Source organism: Alternaria conjuncta, assembly GCF_024043145.1.
Source record: "Alternaria conjuncta strain BMP 0040 chromosome Unknown scaffold_1, whole genome shotgun sequence".
NCBI classification, from domain to species: Eukaryota; Fungi; Ascomycota; class Dothideomycetes; order Pleosporales; family Pleosporaceae; genus Alternaria; species Alternaria conjuncta.
The window spans coordinates 351,157-372,098 of NW_026250090.1; the positions used below are offsets into that span (position 1 = coordinate 351,157).

Sequence of the window (20,942 nt, forward strand, 5' to 3'; positions counted from 1 at the left end):
ACCCATGTCGACATTAGAAGAAAGTCCGTCCCATGCGGAGGCATCGCGACCGCGCAATCAACGCGCTTTCCGCCGTTACCACATTGGTCATGATACAGTGCCAAGAGCCAACAAGGATCGCGAAGATAGTAGTCCCTGAAAACGTTTGACGAGGACAAAGCCATGTACTTTAAAGATCGATCAAGTCCTCGGTCTCCTCTTCTTCGTCCTCGCCGCTCCAGTCCAGCTTCATCAAAAGACGGTCGATACCTCCTACTCTCAATGGCTCATAGGCACCTTCCTCCATCGTCGCCCCAATTGATGTACCAGGTGCAGAAGCTCCAATCCTGTCGCTATCAATCTCACGAAGCCGCTCTACGAGTGTCTTGAGGTCGCTGTCAAGCCTCCTCCTTGCCCGGTCCATCTCCAGGCTGACCTCGCGCTCTTCTTTCTTGTAGTTTTGCGCATAGTCCTCCACACCTTCATCTTCTTCCAGATCCAGGTTCTGCTGGATCTTTGTAAGACGCTTGATGTATGCCACTAACTCGTCTACGTGGGTGCACACGGTACGCAGCGCTTTTGTGAAAGCTTGATCGGTAAGCAGAAGTGAGTACGCGACCGAAGACAGAAAGCGGCGATGTGCTGAGGTCAATGCCTCTGGATCATGCTGTTGCCGTATGCTTTCTTCTGTCGTCGACCTGCGGAAGCCAGTGGCACTCAAATTGTCGGAAGCTGCTGGCAATGATTCCGCGGTTGAAGGAACTTGAGGACCGGTAACCCATGCTATGAAATGACCGAAGGATTGTTGTACGACCGCACCATGAAAGTAAGCTTCGCTCTCCGCAAAGAAGAAGATGGCGGCTGCGCATGTCGCCCATATCTTCCGCATGTCCTGAGCCCGTTTCGTAGTGCGTTGTCGTCGCCGCTTCAGCATTGCTTTACCATGCGCGGAATTGCTGTATTGATATCCAGGCGGACAAGGATGGTCTCTCCGTATTGAACTGTATCGCCATAGTTCTGCTAAATGCAGATGTGCTCTCCGGACTGCGAGAAGGGAAGCATTGATCGATGAGTAAACGTCAAGGTCTGCTTTTGTTATGAAGAGGTCAAGTGGTGAACGGATGTCCATCGTTAAAGACGTTGGTACAGACAGCAGTAGGTCGTCGAAAGACATGATGGCAAGTTGTGGAAGCATCGAGTCCGCGTCCTTAGCGCGGCCCGGTGTCCCAGGGCGGTTATTAGACGAGCCGTTAACGCTGAGATGTAGGAGCTGAGTTGCAACGTCCAGGATATCATCTGTGTGTTCGTCCTCACTAGATAAGGTGGACAGAACGGAGAAGGACCGTGCGAGGACCTGGCTAATCTCCGCTTCCTTGATCACAACTGCCTTAACAGATTGGCCAGACTTGGTGGGCTGCGACCCTTTATGTCGAGATAATATCTTATCATCTGCTTCTGCAATCAGTGTCAGGGCGAACTCTCCTCTTCCTAGCAAGAAGAATTGATGTAGAACTGTCAATGTCTCAACAATCTTCTCACGAGGTAACAAGTGTTGTAGAAGATTCCGAGACAGCGAGAGGCGGATGTTGGCAATTGCCTCCGAGAGCATGGCCGTTGACACCGGTGCACTCACTCGAGAGAGTTGTTGAACGTGCTTAGGAAGCAGATCAAGTTCCGAGACCGAATTGGATGTATCTAACGCCTTCACGGCTGAGGGCAATGCGCGGATCTGATTTAGCGATCGTCCGACGAACAGGATGGAGAGAGCCGTTTGCCTTGTGACAAACTTTGGTAGCAGCTTGTTCTGAAGGACGAAGACTTGCTCATCTGCATCCTCGTCACCTTGCTGGATGAAGAAGTCGGAACGACCAAACGATGGAAGGCGACCGTACAGCAGCCAGGTTGATAGCTGCCGTAGCCACGATGTCTCTGCGACTTTGCTCAGACCCCGGGCAGTCTCTTCGATGTCCGGATAGCCTGTCTGTGCCTCGCTTCGCAGCTTGTCGATGACGGCAGCTCCAGAGGCAGCCTTTCCGATCATCATTTCGAACTTCGCAGGAACGTCCGAGGGTAACATGTAGTTGCTGATATCCCGTAGCCATTCCATCACCCTGGTCCATTCCGAGAACTCGCTCACTATCCCAGCCAGTGGTACGATGTTGTATGCACCCACGATGGAAGCATCTTGTTTCAACACACGGCTTTCGACTTCCAGTACCTTGCATTGGAACCGTTCGAGATGGTAAGAGGTAATCGAAGTAGCGACCGCCCTGCAGATGACTGAGGGATGTGACGCGGCGATTCTAGCGACATGATCGCGTGTGCTTCGATGCAGACGCGACAGATGACCGATTGAAGATAGTAGCTCTGCTTCGGGCGGTGACAGTAGGCGACGCGCAGTTGCTGTCACGTGGTCCGGGGCATCGAACAGCGCCGATGGGTGTCCGGAGAGCGAGAGGAGGATTTCGTGGAGCATGGTCGCGGCGCTGGCAGGTCGCTGGGTGCGCGGAACCGTTTCTTCCGTGCCGCCAGTCGCTCGAAAAAAACAATGATCAAGCTCAAGAGCTCGAAGCGACACATTGAACGCGTCGCGCTGCGCGCATTGCTCGATGCGGAGGGAATGAGTGGGCTCGGATTGTCAACAAGTGCCCACGCTAGCGGCAAGCTCATGCACCGGGCGGGCGTGACCAACCTGGGGAGGGGTGATTCGACTCTTCAACAGATAATACCACGTCATGCATCTACTGACTGCACGCCAATATTGACCACCATTTCCTGTGCGCAGAGCGAAGACACAGTAAATTCGTATCATCTGGCGTAGCAGCCCTCAGCTGTCTGGCAGCACCAGCGCATCGCTGCTGTCCGGTGGATTCATCTCGTCTCTCAACCTGTGCTTTTTCGGGCATACACAAGATGGTCGCACCACCACAAGTACCAATGCATATCTTACTACAGGCAACGTAGTTAATCGAATTCCAAAGGAACTCGGGGGTCTGCCCTCCACTGAAACAATTCTAGTCCCCCACAGGGAGTTCTACACAAAGGCAGTCGTGCAGCCGTGCGATACATCTGACTATTGGTTCCACGAGACTGCCCAGGTGTTGTGCATTTATGCTGTTCTTGTGATAGGAGCTTCGATAAGAACTGAGGATATTAACTCAGGAAGGGGCACGGCTCACACATCTCCTAATGCATCAGACTGTTTCTGATCCATCACATCGCATCATCACAACTGTTCAGACAATGGGTTTGCTTCCGATAGGTTGTTCCCTCACGGGTGCAACAACACGATGCACTGCTACACCCGTTTGGTGCGAGTACCATCAGTGCGACATCTCCCCTCGAAGATCAATGTTAACAGTCACGATATCAGGGCGCGCTGGCAAGGACTACATCTGAACTCTTCTCTAGTCCTCTATCTTCTCGAAGCTCTTTTTGGTCATCCGGCAGCATGAACGCTCTCGATTTCTTAGTCGACTTTGCAGCCCAGGTTAGCACATCAGAAGCTTCAAGACCAGGTTTTGATGGGGGAAACGTCAACCACAATTTCGACACTACGCGCATCAAAGCACAATCTGCATCAGACATGCGCATCCCCATCTCGGAGGAATCCTTTCATATCGACGGAAGGCGACCTGTGGAGACGATCCAACTTCAGTCCAGCATGGTACCATCTTCATCGCAGCAGACTATCCCAGCCCACGTGGCTAACCACCCGTCCTTGGCTGCTCACTGTCACAACCCATACGAGGGGTCCTTCGCAATTTCTCCAGAACCCCACATGAGTCAATCTTTCGATCAGTTCCTATACGAGCATCCAGGCCTTGGTCTTCCTCGAGTGACTTCCGACGAGACGGGTCACAACGTTTGCAACTGCGAGGGACTCCACAATTGGGGTTCAGGCCACGAGACGAACTATTCGCTCCCTGCGGAGCCAACGTCGTGGCTTCACGTTCAGCCACAATATTACCTACCAAATCACGATGCAAGGTACTTGGAAACGCAGTACACGCTACCAGCGCAAGCAGTGTCAACGCAGCCATCGCAGTGTTTGGACACAACTTGCCATTGCCAATATCCTCGGCCACATAATCCTGTTGATAGCAACATTCCCGCATTTGCAACTCACATCTATGGGCCCCATGCTTATGATCATGATAAGGACATCTCGAAAGACGATGATGAGTGGCTGTGGGTGAGCGCTGGAACAGATCACGAGATGAGCCGGTTTCAATGAATACGGACTAAGTAACGATGATGCAGTTACCCTGGGTCGTTCTGGGCAGTTGGATGTAAGGTGCTTCAAGTATGTAGTTGCGTGGTAGGAGCTCTCATGGCCTGCGACGATGGACTCTGATGAGATCGATCTGCGATATTGCTCTTATCTAGCATATAGTATGGCATCTCACCAGAAGCATCATGTGATTTCACTGCGGGTTTTTAGCTAGTATGCCAAACACATCATGTGACTTTGCTCGGATCGCCTGTTTCTTTCAAAAACAGGGTATTACGCGATGTCGCACCGTGAAGCCAGGGTCTTGCACACGTTTCATAGCGCAAAAGCTGACATGGCCCCTCTCCAATACCGCCTCCTCTCCGGCTCGTATATTTCCATCTCTTCCCATCATGGCAAACAATCAGATCACGCTCGACGTATCCGGTCGCAAATTTCGCACGTCCAAATCAGTCCTCTCGGTCTCGCCTTATTTTGAGGGTCTACTCAATCGCTGGGAAGACGGCGCGGACCTCCAGGCTGACGGCTCGTACTACGTCGACGCGGATGCAGATACATTCGAGCATCTACTCAGCTTTATGCGTCGGCCTTCCAGGTTTCCGCTTTACTGGACAAAAAAAGACGGTTTCGACTATGCGCTCTACAGCCGGGTCGAGGCAGAGGCAGACTACTTCTTGTTGGAGGGACTGCGGGACTGGATCCAGCAGAGAAGGTATCTTGGAGCAGTATCCGTCATCCAGGAAGTCAGCAACCCTAGAGAGGTTGAAAAACAAGGATACAACCGCATTGGCTCTGACGTTGTTGTTGAGACCTTCGTCTTGAGAGAGGGTGGCATTCGTCTTTGCCCGTCAGGGAGGCACATGCGGGGTACTGAGGATTGTATGAGAAACGATACATGCGTAAAAGCAATGGCCGGGAATGGAATGCAGTTCAATAATGTGACTGATGAACTGGTTAGTATTTCTACGGAAACGATTTTCGACAATGCGGTCTTGATCAACGAAGATGCATAACGTTCCAAGGTTACTTCAAGCCACCAGCACAGTGACAGCATGTTGTCAGCAAAATACTTGTACTTTCTTCAAAGTCCCCAAGTTGTTGCCATGGGTTTCATGTGAGTAGAGTCTCGTGACTGTAATAGATTTGTTGGCAAAGTGCTTGCCTGGGTGCCTGGGAGTCTAGCTCTAATGATGACGTCGGCTGGTCGATCCCCGCATAATACCTTGAGCCACGATCGTTTTCCCGAGAAATGAATGAAATGCGCAAAATCCTGCTAAAAGCATTCCCGCTCAGGTTCAAAGGTGACAAATCAATGTAGTTGTGGATCCTCGCGGATGTAGTCTTTCCCATGCGCAATGATGTACTACTACTACTACTGCGTCTATTCCAGCCCGTTCTGACAATGATGTACAAGCGCCACATGTTAGCGTCAACGATATCCATCGATGCATGAACTGTCAAGTATCTACCTGCAACCTCCATCTACATCCTGCTATATCGATTTATACATAAATATACGTACAATCAGCAGGTCATCTCCAAAAAACACTCTGTTCACAACATGGCGACCCAATCCGCAATCAGCTGGCCATCGCACTTCCTCCCAGGCACAACCGACAACTTCGTCTCCAACGAGCGCATCGCCAAAGACCTTACCAGCACACAAATCTGGGCCCTACTAGCCAACATCTCAAAATGGGAGTCCTACTACAAGAACTGCGCTCAAATCACTCCTCCGTCATCCGACAGCACCTTCCTGCACAAAGGCGACGTCTTCAAATTCAGCACTTTCGGTTTCCCCCCGCTGACCTGCACGGTCGAGGAGTCGGAGCCGCCGGAGAGTAACGGGCGCGCGGGCAGGTTGGCGTGGAGCTCCAAGACGCCGGATGGGTTGGAGATTTATCATGCGTGGGTTGTGGAGGATCTGGAGGGGCAGAGGGTGAGGATTTTGACACAGGAGAGTCAGATTGGGCAGATTTTCAAGGAATGGGAGGAGCAGAAGCCGAACAAGATGCTCCTAGGACACCAAGATTGGCTGGATGGGCTGATCACTGCAGCGAGTGGCAAGCAGGTTGGAGGAACAAATCTTGAAGCCGTCAACTTTCCGGTGAGGCAATTAGATGCATAGTCCTATATTTCCAAGCAGAGGAAGAGTAGTTCGCCATCACAAGAACAGCAGGGTAAAGCAGTATGAAGTTTCAGAAGTATTATTAGCAGTACACGAAATCCTCTATCGTCATCCCATTTCCGCATCCACGAGGTCATGGCCCGTCGTAGCTGTCAATACCCATACTCGCGTCCTGACGCCGGTCATGGCAAGGAGATGAACGAAGGTCTAAGGAAAGAAAAACATGCTGACCCCGAAAGTGATGTCGCGCCAAAGCAAGAAATGAGGACTTGGAGTCCAGTGGAAGAAAGATCGGGAGTACACTGCCTCCCAAGAAAAGCGACCCTGTGATCCACTCAAACCGTTGTGGTACAAGATGCCGCGATATATACTGCTGTTGAAGAGGAAGAAGAGTGAAATGGTGTGCTGCGATGAGAACAGTACGTAGAGTGACCAGGGTAAGCACTTCGAAGAGTTACCAGACAGTCCTATACATGTGCGGCGACAGTGGTCGAACGAGAAGGACATTCCTTGTAGCAGTGGTTGAAGCTAACGAGGGAGACTGTGGACGACACTTAGGCCGTTGCAACCTTAGCCCAAGTTGTAGCTGTGTGAGCTGGGGATGAGCGAGGAGCATTGTTGTTGCTGGTGGACCAAGTCTTGGGAGCAGACGGGCGCGAAGAGCTGTTGTTGTAAGAACGATCCGTCTGACTTTGGTGCGAGGGCTTGCGCGGGCGATCCTTCGCACTGTTGGTAGAAGTGGTGCTCGGCGTACCAGTCGCTTTGGTCTTCGGCTGCCGGTTGAGCTTTGGGCCGTAGTGCTTCCGCTGGACCGACTTAGTGACAGGCTCACGCATGTTTGCGAGGCGCACAACAACGTCGAACTTTAGCCTGTTCTGTGTGGTCTTCTCGATGTCAAACGCCTCGAGGCGGCGAATGGTGAACGGGTTCTCCAGCTTCTTATGCCTTGGGTGCTGCTCATCTCTAGGCGCGGCCTTCGGTGGTTGATTGGCTGCGAGGTGCGGGACCTTGGACAGCTTGACAGTGGGCAGCGAACCGAATTCCCTGTCTTCAAACAGAGCCTCAGTATCACCGCGAGTGACAGCGTCTGCACCACGATCATCTGCAAAGATTCTCGTCGGGGACGCGCTGGGCAATGACACAGTTGCAGGACCAGTATTTCCTCGAACGTCTAGAGAAGCCTTGGACAAGGCAGCCGGGGCAACCGCACCTTGCTGTGGAGTAGCGACTGGCAGCATTGGAGACGTGCTCGGAAGGGTTGATGAACGGTTGGAACCTGGCTTGTCGAGGAGCTTGTTAAACCTTGCCTGCCACTCCGGGTTCATTGCGAGAGGTCTGGCGCCTAGAGCTTGGCCGCGCGACGGCATGTTTACGTGAGAAGCAGCGGACGTCCCGTTACCAGCTGCTGACGGTGGAAGTCGCACGACAGGCGAGGGCTTTGGAAGCCTCACCAATGGGTGGCCGGCTTCACTGCTGAAAGCAGGGTGTGTCTCTGTCTCGGGAGGCGGAGGAGGCGAGTCTGCTTTGCTTGACACAAAGGTCGACGGAGACGCCGTCGCCTCTGTTGAGGTCTCAGTCGGACGAGGGAAGAAGCGCGATGCGCGAGGACCAGTAGCCTGCTGGAGAGGACCTTGAGTCAGACCTTGCTGAGGCGACGAACCTTCAGCCAAAGGCTTCGTAGTATCGTCCTTTTTCAATGCCTCGGCAAGAGCCAGTTCGGCGGCGACCTTGTCATGCAGCGTCACTTGTGCTTGCCCACGCTGATCTTTGTATACCTCTCGAAGCTCGGGACGGAATTCGCCCTGGCGTTCTCGATCTTGAGCATTCTTCACTGCGAGGTCCTGGTCATCCTTTTTGATAAGTTCACCAAATGTATCCCAACCGCCGCCAGTGACGTTCCTTGGGGGTGGTCTAGCCGCCCGAGCCGCCGCAGCGTTTTGGGCACGCGACGATCGCTGCGAGTACATGGGTTGCGACGGAGGCAACTGTCTTGATGGGTGTGATGTCAAGGCTTGAGGAGCTAGGCCTGTGCCAATGGGAGCTGTCGCGGCAGGTGACTGAACAGGAAGTTGCTGCTGGGCACCGGGGCGAGACTGGCCTCTGTAATCGGAGTCGAAGGTACCGTTACCAAGAGCTCGATCTTTTGCGCCGGGAGGACCCCAAACTTGTGATGTCCAAGGTCTGGGTTGAGGCGCTGTAGAAGAAGACTGCGACCAGGTCGGAGGTGCCTGCGGCCTAGGCCCAGAAGGGATAGCGCCGTCTGATTGGTGAGCGATGGCTTGAGATTGTTCAGTTGACAGCCGAGACTTTTCGTTGTCACGAGTGAAGGCGTCAAACGGCGGCGTCGATTGCTGGTTAAGTGATGAAGGAGCAGTCACTGGTGAGGGATTTGCTTGAGCATGGCTCGCCTGAGGCGATCTTTTCACCGGGTGAGACTGATGGACCTTCATCATCCCATACTGTGTAACCTCACCCTCGGCAGTCGGTACAGGTGGTTTTGGCGGTGATTGCAATGGCGCAGGAGCAGCCTTGTCTTTCTGTGGGGACTGCTCTGGGCGTGTAGGCGACTGATCCTTGTTTTTGGGCTTGGGTTCAGGCGGTCCCATAGCGGCCAACTTCTTAGCAAGACGTTCTTTCCTCTCTGCCTCTGCCTGCTTCTCGGCTTCCGCATCCTGCTGTTTCTTGAGACGAGCGCGCTCGATCTTCTCAGCCATCAAACGTTTCTGTACCTCGACTGGGTTCTCTGCTGGTGGTGCTGGTGTAGGCGCGGGTGCATCTTGTACAGCTGAGGTTGCTGAGCCATAGGGTGAAGCCGGGTGTGCATGAGGAACGTTCGGAGACTTCATCTGCTGGAATGGCGACTGTCTGGAAGCTGCAGGATCCGAAGGGTCCACACCGTTGATCGAGTGCGATTCGCGTCGCTCCATGTTCATGGGACCAGTAGGCATGTCTACTCCCCGTGGGTCCATCGACATGCGCCTAGGCATAGTTCCACTAACGTTGGACGAGTTCCTCCTCCTGCCCCAAGTAGGACCATCCGCGCTTGCCCGTGAAGTCTGGAACGCCGCTGAGGGCTCTGCTGGGCCGCCGTCCTGAGAAGGCCTCTGTAGCACGGCGGACGGCTGCTGCCGGTAACCACCGCCAGCATCTCGTCCAGAACCCCGCCGCATGTCATTGTGTACAGGCTCGTAACGACCACTTTGCGAATTGAACAATTCCCGGCCGTCTCTAGTATCTCGGCCGCCGCTTTCGTTGCGCCAGTTGCGATTAAAGTCATCGGGGGCGATCTCCTTCGCGGGAGGTGGGGGCATGGAGTCGTAACCATAGGAATCGCGCTGTGTGTAACGCTGTGGGGGTGGTTGCTGCGCAGGGGGATTGATTTGTATCGGCGACACCTTCTCGACTGGGGGCAGAGGCGCCCATGGTGACTTCTTCTCAGTCGCTGATGGCTTGGCTACTAGAGTTGGTCTTTCTGGCTGACCCTTGAGGACCAGGCTCGACTTTCCAGTGCTGGGCTGCGTGTGCGCACCAGGCTTCAAGATGGTTTTGGCACCACCAGTGACGCTCAGTTTGGGTGCGTTGGTGGCTGGAGCTGGGGACGTGGTAGGCTTGGGTGTTTCGGCGGGCGTCTCAGGCTTGAGGATAGTCTTGGGCTCTTCGGCGGGCGGCGGTTGCGTCTCCGGTGGCACCGCAACCGAGGACTTGGTTCCATCCATCCATTGCACTGCTTCCGGGGTCCAGTCTTCCTCGTCATCGTCAATGTCTGCCCACTTGGCCTCCTTGCCTCCTTCATCAGCTTGTAGGCGTGTTGCAAGATGTATACCGTACTGCTGCTTCAGTTCTTCGTCGGTGAAGGTTTTGGGCGGAGGGGTTGGGACGGGCTGGTTCTTATTCCAGACTTTGCTCGCATCTGGGCCTGCACCCGCGCCATTGGTCTGTCCCAGCGCACGCGGGGCGTTGCCAGCGCCGGATTTCGCTACGAGGCGGGGCTTCGCGGTGAGAATCGACGTCTTGGGTGGCGCTGCCGGGGCTGCTTTCTCCCCTGGTCGTGCAGCAGGCGTGGTCGGAACGGTCTTGGCCAGAAAGCTCTTGGTCACAGATACTGACTTGAACGGCTGCTTCTTGGCTGCTGAGTTAGTCCGCACGTGAACTCCGTCGCGCTTGGACTGGTCGACGCTTCCTGGACGGCTGATGTCGGTATCTGAGCCACCACTCGCATCTGCCACAGCTTGCGACTCCGCCGCCAGATGTTCGCTCGAGAGGCCATTGAGGTGGGGTTGTTTCGAATCGTGCCGTGATGCATCCGACTGCTTGTTCTCGCCCTACTACTATTAACACCACGTCCCGATGGCTCTTCCTCGCTACTTACAGCTGCCGCATCTCCACCGGCCTTGTCTGACACGTGTGCACTACCAGTGGCGGGTGCACCTGTGCCGTTCACAGTGGGTTTCGTAGGAGACGCTTCTCGTGGGGTCGGTTTCGTGGTCGCTGTGCCCGAGGGCGGTTCGCCGTTGACGGCGGGGGTGTTGGTAGTTGACGCAGAGTCGTCGATGGGCGCAGAACGACCCACCGACTGTGCTTCCTTTACCACATCGTTGGCAACCTGCTCTGCCATAACAGTTTCCGGAACTGAAGTGGCGCAAGACTCAATGTCAGAAAGGTGTTCTTGGTCTGATCCAAACAAGGACGTGGGCGTAAGCGGCGCCGACTGCTGCGAGTCGAGCCCGGCCGGACGCCCGCTGTCTTCCACATGCGACATGAGAGCTAAGAAAAGTTGGGGATAATCACCTAATGTCAGATGCTACAAGTCGCCACGGATGTCAAGTCGGCGCTTCCGCAGAGTTGCTATCTGCAAGTTGCTGAGGTGACGCGGCGAGTGCGGAGGTTTCGGAGTGTTTCGCTGGATGGATGCGCGGGCTGGAGGCAGTCGCGAACACGTGCTGGGTCGCGCTGATTCACCGAACGGCGTAGAGTCGCGCTCGGGAGGGGGCGGCGTGAAAGAAGGGGCCCTTTCGTGGTGGGGCGGACTGCGGGTGTGGATGGGTGTATAGGAGGTTGAGGCGGGTAGCTTGAGCAGCCACGATGGTGAGAGGCGCTAGTCTTGGCACACGCCTGGGGTCCTCTTTGTATCGATTCTGACATCTGGAATGCCCTGGGAGCTATGCGTCACACGGCTGCAGCAACAATCACGATTCACGCCTGGGCTGCGGAGGTGCGGGCCGGACGAAGCCTGCTGGGAAGACTGGTCGACATACTGCTACTGACACATGCTCACACCATGCACGTGAGGTTCTTTGACATGTGTATTTTCAGAAACGAGACGACAAGACCCACTACATTTCCGTAGCACTGCACATGATGTACGACCTTATACTCGCCCGGGATGACGTTGTCGGCCCCATGAGAGCTGACCAGGCCTCCGCCACCGCACACGTGTGGATGTTGACAAAGAAGAGGGCAGGGTCATTTGCATGATAGGAGAAGAGACTGTCTTGGCTAGATGTTTGATTCACCAACTACACTTTACATATACACATCCGGTCTATTCGCCCGTGACGATGCAGCGCATTCAGAGGACCCGCTTAGTGCTCGTTGTTCTTGTGGTGGCCTGCGAGTGGTGAGTCACATCATCTCGTCAGCGCATCTGATTCGACTTACGGAGATGGAAGTAGTAGTTCTGTGCGTAACCGATGGCGATCAGGAAGCCAATGACGTGAACGAGGGCTGTACAGGGTCAGTCTGGTGCTCCCATCCGATCTCGCAGGCTCGAGGACAGCGCTCGCATAGTCTCCTGTCCCGCCGGGTGCACTCACGCCTTGCTGAAGGGTTCTTGCCCATGTACTTCTTCTGGTAGCGTCCGAGAAGACCCTTGGCCTCGGGCTCGGGAGCTGGGCCACGGGGCAGCTTCTCGTAGAAGCTCACGACCTTCTGCATGCGGACAGCATTGGGAGAGGAGCCGATAGCCTGTTTCGTATATCAGCCCTGGTCTGGAATCGCCATTTTGAGGGTCGTCAGGATGCGCCAAGGTTCGCAGTCGGGGTGATGCGACGGTGGAGGCGTTTGCGGTGGGCCGAAAGTTGCGCGTATGCGATTGCGGGGGTTCGAAGGCGTGCTACGATAGCGTTTGGAGGGCTCTTACATTGGGAGAAGCAATCTAGAGAGCATTGTCAGTGCCATGCGCGGTCCGAGGGGCAGACAGAAAGCCGTACCTTGGGGGGGATGAGGGTCGAGAGACCGCGCTTTTGCATGAAGCTCATCTTGACGGCTGCGGGCCAGTTAGCATCAATTGCACTCTCTCTGCGTGGCGGATCGGTTCGGGCGACGTACCAGGGCGGGCAAGACGATGGAGTGGAGATGGAGGTCGTGCGGTCGGTGGTGAGGTTCGAGGAAGAAAGCTGCAGGACGGATTATGCCGGCGCCTTCGCCAAGCAACCACCCCAGCTTCATCCCATTGCATCGACATCACCAGCATTCCCGCCCGCCACGCCGACGACACAACCACCATGGCCGCCCTAACGAGGACAATTGCATCGCGACTGCTCGCCCCCGCCCTGCGGCCCTCCGCGACGAGCGTCATCGCCCCCTCCTTCCGCACCTATGCGACCAACGAGCCCACTCCCCACGGCCACAAGACGAGCTCCGAGGATGCGCCCGCCGTCAAACTCACGAGCGAGTCCACCCAGATCCGCGAGGAAAACGCCGCGGAGGGCATGAGGCACCAGCCAGACTACAACGTCGCCATCGACTACCGGACCTCGTGCGTCAACCGTGGATAAGGATAAGGCGGCATATGGCTAACATGTCCCCAGCAACTTCTCCCCGGTTCCCAAGCGCGTCATGGACGGCAGCGAGCCCGGTGACAGTGTTGCGGCTGCCGTTCTCTCCGGCGCCCCCACCGACCTCCAGGCGCGTACTGTTCGGTACGAGACATCCTCCACGCGACGTCGGCCTTCATACTAATTGTTCCCAGCATCTACAAGCCCTCCAAGACAGCCACACAATCCGGCGACTGGAACGCCTCGCACTGGCTGATGGACTGGGACGTCCTCCCCAAGGGCCACCGATGGGAGAACCCGCTCATGGGCTGGCAGTCGTCGGCCGACTTCATGAACGGCCACCGGATACAGTTCAAGTCCAAGGAGGATGCCATCAAATTCGCTAACAAGCAAGGCTACGAGTACTTTGTCCAGGAACCCAACAAGCGGAAGACCGTACCCAAGGCATATGCCAACTTGTTCAGTCACAGCCCAAAGAAGCTCAAGATCATAACAACCAAGTAAGAGTTGGATTTGGCCAGGCGCGAAACAGCACGTGTACATACTGCATTGAATTACATCTTCAAGATGTTTTCCTCCTAGATGCCCCGTATGTTGATGTTGATGTTCGAGCGTCCCACATGTTGCCTGGCCGCCGCAACACCGCTCTTCCTGACGCGTTTGCAATTTCCTCATTGTCTGAAAACTGCACCGGGCCGTCGTAATCCCCATTGACGGCGACTTTAACGAGGCAAACGCACACAGCCGCTAGCCATATATCAATCTTTCCTGCCCCTCCGTCTCTGTCTCTCCTTCACGAACACCTCCACCGTTGCCGAACCTCTTTGTGCAGCCATGTCTTGTTCACCGGGACTCGAGGTGAAGGGCAGTAGCCCCAGACTGCCCTTCACCTCTGCGCTAACAAAAGCTAGAAGCTATATACAAACTTTTGAGCTTTTGTTTTGGTTCTCCAACCACCAAACTCCCATCACCAGTTAGTATATTGTACGGCTTCAGCGTATCTTTTGCTAATGGCGATCAGCCACACCAGACTACACAGTAGTCATCAAAGCACTCCACCACCTCGCCAACCAGCCAGGAAAGATGGGTCGAGCAGGATACGAAACTACCTACGTCTGCAACGACAAGGACTCTGCGGCGGCAGACGCAATTGCCATGCACGAGGTCAAGAGGGCCGAGGCAGCCGTAAGTATCTCATCACCTCCTGACACTACCATGGCACTAACGTACAACAGAAGATCGCGGCCATCGAGGCTGCTGAGGCTGCAGAAGCCAAATTCATCAGGAGCAAGAAGTCTCGTGGAATCGTGGCCGCACGCAAGGCCGCCAAGGACAAAGCCACCTCGCAGGCGGGTGCCTACGAGTCGGAGGGCGACTCAGACAAGACCACAAAGCCCTGACGACCGCGCACCACCAAGACACCTGCGGACGACCGTCTCTCCTCCGCTTATGGTACCCGTCTGGCGACAGTATAAAAGTTGGAACCTGATATTGAAAGAACGATACCCAAGCTTGATCAAAGCTGGTGGCATCTGTCTGGCGGCATATCACATTCGAAACTTGATTTCTGGAGTAAGGAATGGCATTGCATTAAGATACCCAAGTCTAGTTTAGCACAATGAAAAGTCATGAATTCGTTACAGTCTACCTCATCGCTCCACTCTAGTCTAGTAGTCTCCTCTCAACTATGCTCTGCCTCTTCGCCTTAACCGCAGCAGCTCCCTTGATTGCTGTCCTGGTGGCGTCGAAGAACTTGTTCGCCATCTTCTGTACACCCGTCTGCAAGTTGGGGTGTTCACCGTCATCTGTATCCTTGACTGCGTCGAAGTCGGCGAAGTTGTCCACGAAGTAGACCGGGCTCTTCACATTGCTCTTCTTAGGCATGTGCGTAGCCATGTAAGCGTTGAGGTCTTTGATGCCTTGGACGGCCTGGGCATTGAAGCGCGCGGGGTCCAATGGAAGGAGGTTGGAGACGACGATCTGCATGTTGGGATTCTTCTTCCGCATTTGTGCGATAAGAATGTCGTACGAGGCGATGATGTCGTTGATAGGCCTCTTGCCAATGAGGACATCGTTCGTACCGAGGAGCATGAGAACAACATCCGGAGGGTTCTTGTCGAGCCAGCCAGGCAGTTGGCTGTTCTTGACGATGTCGGCGGCTTGGAATCCGGGGTGACCTTCGTGATCCTGGTCGATGTTGGTCCCACTGCAGGTGCTCTTTTGGCCACCGACAAAGTCAAAGTTCGTCACACCTGCATCCCTAAGCTTGGTTTGGAGGTTGGCGCGCCAGCATCGCTTGGATGGGAGTCAGTGGGTGGAAATTTGAAGTGAGGAAGGTGGGATACGTACCGAGACAATGGAAGCACCAAATGGCATGACCTTGACTGTCTTTTGAGCGCAGACTTCGCTGGCAAGGGTGAGGAGCCCGAGGGCGAGGGCGGAGATCTTGACCATCTTGTATATGGATAAAGTATAGAAGTGGTGAAGATTGTTTCGTGGTTGTCTGAGTAGTTGAACGGTAATCAAGAACTCGAGAAGAGGAAGGCCGTGGTACTATGTATTAATAGCAGCGCGCAGTCGAGCCGTCGGTTGTGGAATCCGTGCGCGTGGGAAGCCCCTCGTGCGTTGTGCCGTTTGTTATCGCGATGCCCGGTAAGGTCCAAAGCGTAAGGCGGCAGGAGCTTTGCGTGACCCGTGAAATGAGGCCAATGTATTTAGCAATCACCGAGTTCAAAGGGCCGTTATGATAGATTCCGCGAACGTGTAGATAGTTATTCCGAAAAAGTATAGTGAGCCAGGGGGCGAAGCAATATAAGTTATGGATAGTTCGTAGCAGTAGTAGCAAAGTAAACCTTGAATGTTGCTTGCTTGTGATATCAACATCCAGGGATGTGAACCGGCACCTTATATCTAATTCCCAGACACAGTACGGTGCACGCTAGACTGATCAGACGACTGACGGCGGAGTGAACTGGCCGCTGTTTCCAGGCCTAAGCCCCACCCACCCCGCCCTTGCTCATCGTCGCCTAGAGTCAAGAAACAAAAGGCCGGGTGCGGCGTACATGTGCTGGTCGCCGTGGAAGGAGGAAGCGGCTGTGCCTGGCTCAGGAAGGCTGGCTGTACTACCCCTGTCAAGACCGTATCGGGAATAGATGACGCTAGAGTAGTCAGAACGCTTGGTCGGTTTGGGGAGACGGGAGACTAGATTGTAGGTCCAGATTACACTGTGCCGCTCGGGGCCTTTGCGTTGTTGGTGATGCGGTGAACGGTATGCGTCTCCCCATGCTATACGCTCAGTATCGAAGGACGTGAAGCCAGTCATGAACAACAACAACAAAGACAACACGCCGCAGTCACCCACGCCACAGCCAGTAGCAGGACCCGGTCGCAACGACTTTCGCGAGGTCTTCCAAATTGAGCCTACAGGGTCTCATAGGTCTAGCCTCTGCCGTCATAGAACCCTGCCGCGCGTGGAGCTTCCTAGCAATCTAACCATACGAGAAAGCTTGTCGGCAGATGAGCTTAAGATAGCTGCAGGGACCCTAAGCGTGCGAAAAAAACGGAGCACGAGCGCAACACTTCGCGAAGATGTGTTCAAGGGTAGGGTAGAAGGAATTCCTCCCATTGGTCTTTGCGACATTGCGCCGCTACCACTTTGCTGAAAACGAAAGAGCCAGGGTGGATTTGGAACACTTCTGCGGTCGACAGGAAACGTGCGTGACACTGTCCGTGACAGAACGGCCGCTCCGCGATGCGATGGCGGGGGTGGAAACCTACAATGACAGCTGATGACGGACTAGATTCCTCGAGACCGAATTCTCGAGGCAGGATTGCATCCAAGCGCCATCGTATTGAAGCAAGCTACTCACGTTCTCGACGTCGCGCTGCAGGACAATGTGTCTCACGAGACTGTCGTACCATCAAGTTGGGAACCATGTCGCAGATAACTCCGCGGGAAAGGACACTTGAATGTCCGGCCAGCATCATCGGCGGCGTACGGCATCGTGGTGTTGGTCGGTCCTTGGTCGAAGGAGAGGATGTGGTGTGTCTGGCCGGGACAAGATCAACTTCCGTGGCTTACGCCCTCGCTAAACCACCGGCTCAAGTGCTGCAACATGTCCCCTATACCTGAACGGGACGCAAGCCATCTCCACGTGCTACGACCTGCAGGTTCGCGCAGAGGGGCAAAAGGCCGCATTATCGGCGTTGGACAGAAGATTGCACTGTCAGCACTATGCCTGCACGCATCGTGGTGTGGTAGCTCGAGTGCTCCCGAGGTTGATCTTTCACGAACCTGCAGCAATCAGCATCATGCTCGCTATCTAGCTTCGCCCTCCTCCGCAGCTCCGCCTCTGCGCTCGAACAACAACACCAACACCAACACCAAGATCGTCTTCAGCCAGCCTTACGCTTGGATCGCAGCGTTGATCGCATCCAGAACAGCGCTAGGCGGCCGCTCCGCTGGCGATAGCGCGCTGTCGCTTAAACCTGGTGACCTGGCGTCTGGGCTCGCCCGGACGATCAATTATAGATTCTGCGCTTCGCTTTCGTATACAAGCCTAGAGTTTGGTTATATATCGGCGCATTGCAGTTCTGAGATGGATTCTACAAGTCTCGTGGACAGGGCAGTGTATGCAGGGACTCTGAAGTGCGTCCATACTACTGCAATGATGCACCGGCATCGAGCTTGAACACTTGCATGTGCACAGGGTACGTGCTGGCGGGCCATAGCCGAGCGGGATCGAGGGTCAAATCGCGAATCGAAGCCGACTGAGCAGAAGATCTTCAGTGTAGAAAACGTCATTGGTGATTAAGGTTTGGTAGTCTACATCCACTGAAGAACTTACATTGAACATCGTCGATGTTCAGCGGGCGAAAGTAAGTTCAGGTAAACCATCTTCTTCTAATCATCAGCATATCAGCATTACAAGCATAGCCAGCCCGCGGGGCTTGCGACCGCAAGGCGACCCATGGTCCGGCCGCAATCCTACACAGCACAACTTAGGCTATCTATGCAGTCCTTGAAATCTAACACGACTGCGCCTCAACGGCTGGCTCAAGGCATCCATCACAGCCTATATTCCTTGTGAGCACAGGCCGAGAGCAGGAGTAATACTATACGTTGTTTTCGGGGAGATTGCAACCATCTACCAATGACGTTCTGTCAAGGGGTGATCAACGTATGGCTGAAACAGCCCAATCTTTTTACTCCCACTCCAACATAATAGACTGCTCCCCGAGATCGTCACGAAGAGACACGGCATTCACAACGCGCTACCGCTCTACTATGACGACACATCGAGATGAAGCAAGTTTGTAGATGTAGCAGATCCGTACGGGATATCGAGGCGAGATATGAAGCGCCTACGTTTCAGTCGTCTACAAAGTTTACTCTTGGTGTAGATTTTGTGAAATAGAGGGGAAGGAACGTATCGGATGTCTCGGCCGGCAACCTGTTTCGTTATGAAGGACTATGGCAGGTGTGACGAGAGTGTTTACAACATTGGGCCTTGGTTCTGTCGGTGACTTCACAGGTATCCATCAACCATACTCGGCAAAGTTTGTGCTGTGAAAGACCGAAAGACTTTTTTGCACTTCTACATGCGCTATTGTATCGTACACTGTATATATTTGAGATGGACATGCCCATATATTGTGGTGCTTCAGACTTCGCCATCTGCCTGCGACAAGCTAGACATAAATCATCGTACTTGGTAAACCCATGCCCCCTGTACTGTGGTAGATTGGACTAGAACATAAAGGAACACATCTCAATCCTAGGATCATGCATGAGTTGCAGTGAAAGGTAGGCATGCAATGATACTCGACAGAAGAGAACGCCCATCTATAAGGCGAGTGCAGAAGACTGGTGAAAATAGTAACGATGTAGCTCCTCATACGTATGCCTGTATAGTCATAGCGAATATCTATAGATGGTAGTCAGCAAAGGCTAATGAAGAGACAGCCGATAAACTCTGACCGACCAGATTGACGTACGTGATAATCGACTCACAAATCAGACCCTGAAATGTCGCTGATCAGGCTGGGACCGATCACTGAGTCCTGCGTCTCAGTCTGAGCTTCGGGTTGGATCTGACCCGGAGGCAAACATTGTCCAGACGCGAGTATGTTCATGCCGTCAAAGAGGTCATCCTGAGGAGATTCATGGATATTATCAGTACCGTCTAGGCCATACGATTGCGGAGGATCGTCAGAGTAAAGAGCGTTGGAGACGAGGGAGTGTCGGTCCGCCACCTGTTTTTCGGCGCTCGACTGTCGATATTGCGCAACTGGTATGATGGACATCCCTTCATTCTCCTCGATGAGCGGCTCGGGGCCTATGTTGCTGGGGTTTTCCTTATCATCATGCTCATAGTTCAGTGGTGACGCTTCCATTGCTTCGCGCGCTAGCTGGTCTTCAAGTTTCTCTTGAAAGATTTCGAAGGCATCGCCTGGGAGGATAGACCAATAGTCTCGATCGTGGTTGAGGTATCTCTTTCCTGGAGGATAGTGCCAGACATCCATCCCTTCCCGGCGTCGAATGCCATGGCCAGAAGTGTCAGCTATAAGTAGCGAGCGCGGGGGTGTGAGGGCGACAGTAGCTGTAGTCTGTCAGTAAGTCTTAATGTCGAGGGGAAACTGGCCACCTACAAGCGCTGGACTCAATATCGTTGCCGTCCTCCACAGTAGCGAATACGGGCGCACCACTGGAGTCTAAGTCCAACGCATCGGATGTGTTGTAGTCGGCGGGGCGCGATCGCCTCCCATGGACTGCTTTAAACCTCTTCGCTCCTTTGGGATTGGATGTTGAATCATATCCGGAATTCGTACGCTTACGAGAGAGCTTCTTGTGTTTGTTGCTCGAGATCGGTCTGTCGTCATCATCGCTGGATATGACGAGATACTTGTCCTGAGGGTGTATACCCATATCATACGATGCCTTGATACCCGAGACATTGCGCGTAGACCGTCTTGTACCCTCCGTAAGTACTGGTCGCGACTTGGTCTCCTTGCGCGCCTTGCCCTTCGTCTTTCGCTTCTGTATCTCTTCCTCATCTTCTCCCTCGCTGTGTGAATCGTCTGAATCGGTCTCATCAGCGTCAGTATCGAGGATGCCGGAAGCCTCACTTGAATCCCTAGACTCGGGGACTAGCTTTTCTCCGTGTGCCGAGCGACGTTTGGCAGCCTGAGATGGTCGAACGGCATCGTCCATGGGGTGGTATTTCACGTCGTATACGAGCTTACTCTGTGTTCGGCTGCGCAAGCTATAAGACGAGGTAGGTACGGCGGAAGCGGGTGGTGTCATCGGTGACTCGTTGGATTCGACGACATTCTCGACGCCAGCACCAGGCGGAGGACTGGTGCTACTGTCCCTGCTTCCAGAAGATGGCGTGATTTGCTGTACACATTAATCAAACTATACTACAGAATGAGGGGCGGACTTACCGGTGTCTTCACAGGATCGGGAACATCTTGACCGCTCTCCTCTGGCTGGAGAAAGACAGTATTTCCACTGCTGATTGTTTCGCTAGAATGACTGGAGCCGCGTCGTTCGGGAGCTTCTTCGGACGCAATCGAGGATTTGCTGGCGTCGTCGAGCGCTTCACTTGCGTGACGCGATCTAATAGCCGTTTCTTCTCGACTGATACTTGCATCTGCTTGGACAAGCAACTGTGTGGCGTTAGTGTAGCCTACGCGGGAAGTGAATGATTCACTCACAACGTTATCTTCTTCTGTAGTCTCACCCGTCACTTGAGGGTTATCTTCTATAAACGAGGCGAAATTGATCGAATCAGCCGCACTCGCTTGCGACGAAGCCATTTGG

At 54.1% G+C, this 20,942-nt stretch overlaps 9 protein-coding genes across 9 annotated transcripts; 4 read left to right on the forward strand and 5 right to left on the reverse strand.

Annotated features, from left to right (window-relative positions):
- Positions 1-169: 169 nt before the first annotated feature.
- J4E85_000123 (uncharacterized protein) lies at positions 170-2,455 on the reverse strand (the record flags this gene model as incomplete). The annotated part of the gene is made up of 1 exon (XM_051464417.1): positions 170-2,455. One exon carries the CDS (start codon positions 2,453-2,455, stop codon positions 170-172), a length of 2,286 nt encoding a protein of 761 aa, XP_051330938.1.
- Positions 2,456-4,605: 2,150 nt separating this feature from the next.
- On the forward strand, positions 4,606-5,261 carry J4E85_000124 (uncharacterized protein; the record flags this gene model as incomplete). Its single annotated transcript, XM_051464418.1, has 2 exons — positions 4,606-5,092; positions 5,236-5,261. The coding sequence occupies 2 exons, from the start codon at positions 4,606-4,608 to the stop codon at positions 5,259-5,261; spliced, it is 513 nt and encodes a 170-aa protein (XP_051330939.1).
- Positions 5,262-5,774: 513 nt separating this feature from the next.
- On the forward strand, positions 5,775-6,341 carry J4E85_000125 (uncharacterized protein; the record flags this gene model as incomplete). Its single annotated transcript, XM_051464419.1, has 1 exon — positions 5,775-6,341. One exon carries the CDS (start codon positions 5,775-5,777, stop codon positions 6,339-6,341), a length of 567 nt encoding a protein of 188 aa, XP_051330940.1.
- A 554-nt stretch (positions 6,342-6,895) lies between these two features.
- On the reverse strand, positions 6,896-11,100 carry J4E85_000126 (uncharacterized protein; the record flags this gene model as incomplete). Its single annotated transcript, XM_051464420.1, has 2 exons — positions 6,896-10,663; positions 10,711-11,100. 2 exons carry the CDS (start codon positions 11,098-11,100, stop codon positions 6,896-6,898), a joined length of 4,158 nt encoding a protein of 1,385 aa, XP_051330941.1.
- Positions 11,101-11,923: 823 nt separating this feature from the next.
- On the reverse strand, positions 11,924-12,598 carry J4E85_000127 (uncharacterized protein; the record flags this gene model as incomplete). The annotated part of the gene is made up of 4 exons (XM_051464421.1): positions 11,924-11,949; positions 12,000-12,065; positions 12,155-12,305; positions 12,551-12,598. The coding sequence occupies 4 exons, from the start codon at positions 12,596-12,598 to the stop codon at positions 11,924-11,926; spliced, it is 291 nt and encodes a 96-aa protein (XP_051330942.1).
- Positions 12,599-12,844: 246 nt separating this feature from the next.
- Positions 12,845-13,621, forward strand: J4E85_000128 (uncharacterized protein; the record flags this gene model as incomplete). Its single annotated transcript, XM_051464422.1, has 3 exons — positions 12,845-13,098; positions 13,151-13,261; positions 13,312-13,621. The coding sequence occupies 3 exons, from the start codon at positions 12,845-12,847 to the stop codon at positions 13,619-13,621; spliced, it is 675 nt and encodes a 224-aa protein (XP_051330943.1).
- Positions 13,622-14,200: 579 nt separating this feature from the next.
- On the forward strand, positions 14,201-14,517 carry J4E85_000129 (uncharacterized protein; the record flags this gene model as incomplete). Its single annotated transcript, XM_051464423.1, has 2 exons — positions 14,201-14,302; positions 14,353-14,517. 2 exons carry the CDS (start codon positions 14,201-14,203, stop codon positions 14,515-14,517), a joined length of 267 nt encoding a protein of 88 aa, XP_051330944.1.
- A 262-nt stretch (positions 14,518-14,779) lies between these two features.
- J4E85_000130 (uncharacterized protein) lies at positions 14,780-15,571 on the reverse strand (the record flags this gene model as incomplete). The annotated part of the gene is made up of 2 exons (XM_051464424.1): positions 14,780-15,412; positions 15,467-15,571. 2 exons carry the CDS (start codon positions 15,569-15,571, stop codon positions 14,780-14,782), a joined length of 738 nt encoding a protein of 245 aa, XP_051330945.1.
- Positions 15,572-19,126: 3,555 nt separating this feature from the next.
- On the reverse strand, positions 19,127-20,938 carry J4E85_000131 (uncharacterized protein; the record flags this gene model as incomplete). The annotated part of the gene is made up of 4 exons (XM_051464425.1): positions 19,127-19,719; positions 19,769-20,516; positions 20,564-20,788; positions 20,837-20,938. The coding sequence occupies 4 exons, from the start codon at positions 20,936-20,938 to the stop codon at positions 19,127-19,129; spliced, it is 1,668 nt and encodes a 555-aa protein (XP_051330946.1).
- Between the last annotated feature and the right edge of the window lie 4 nt (positions 20,939-20,942).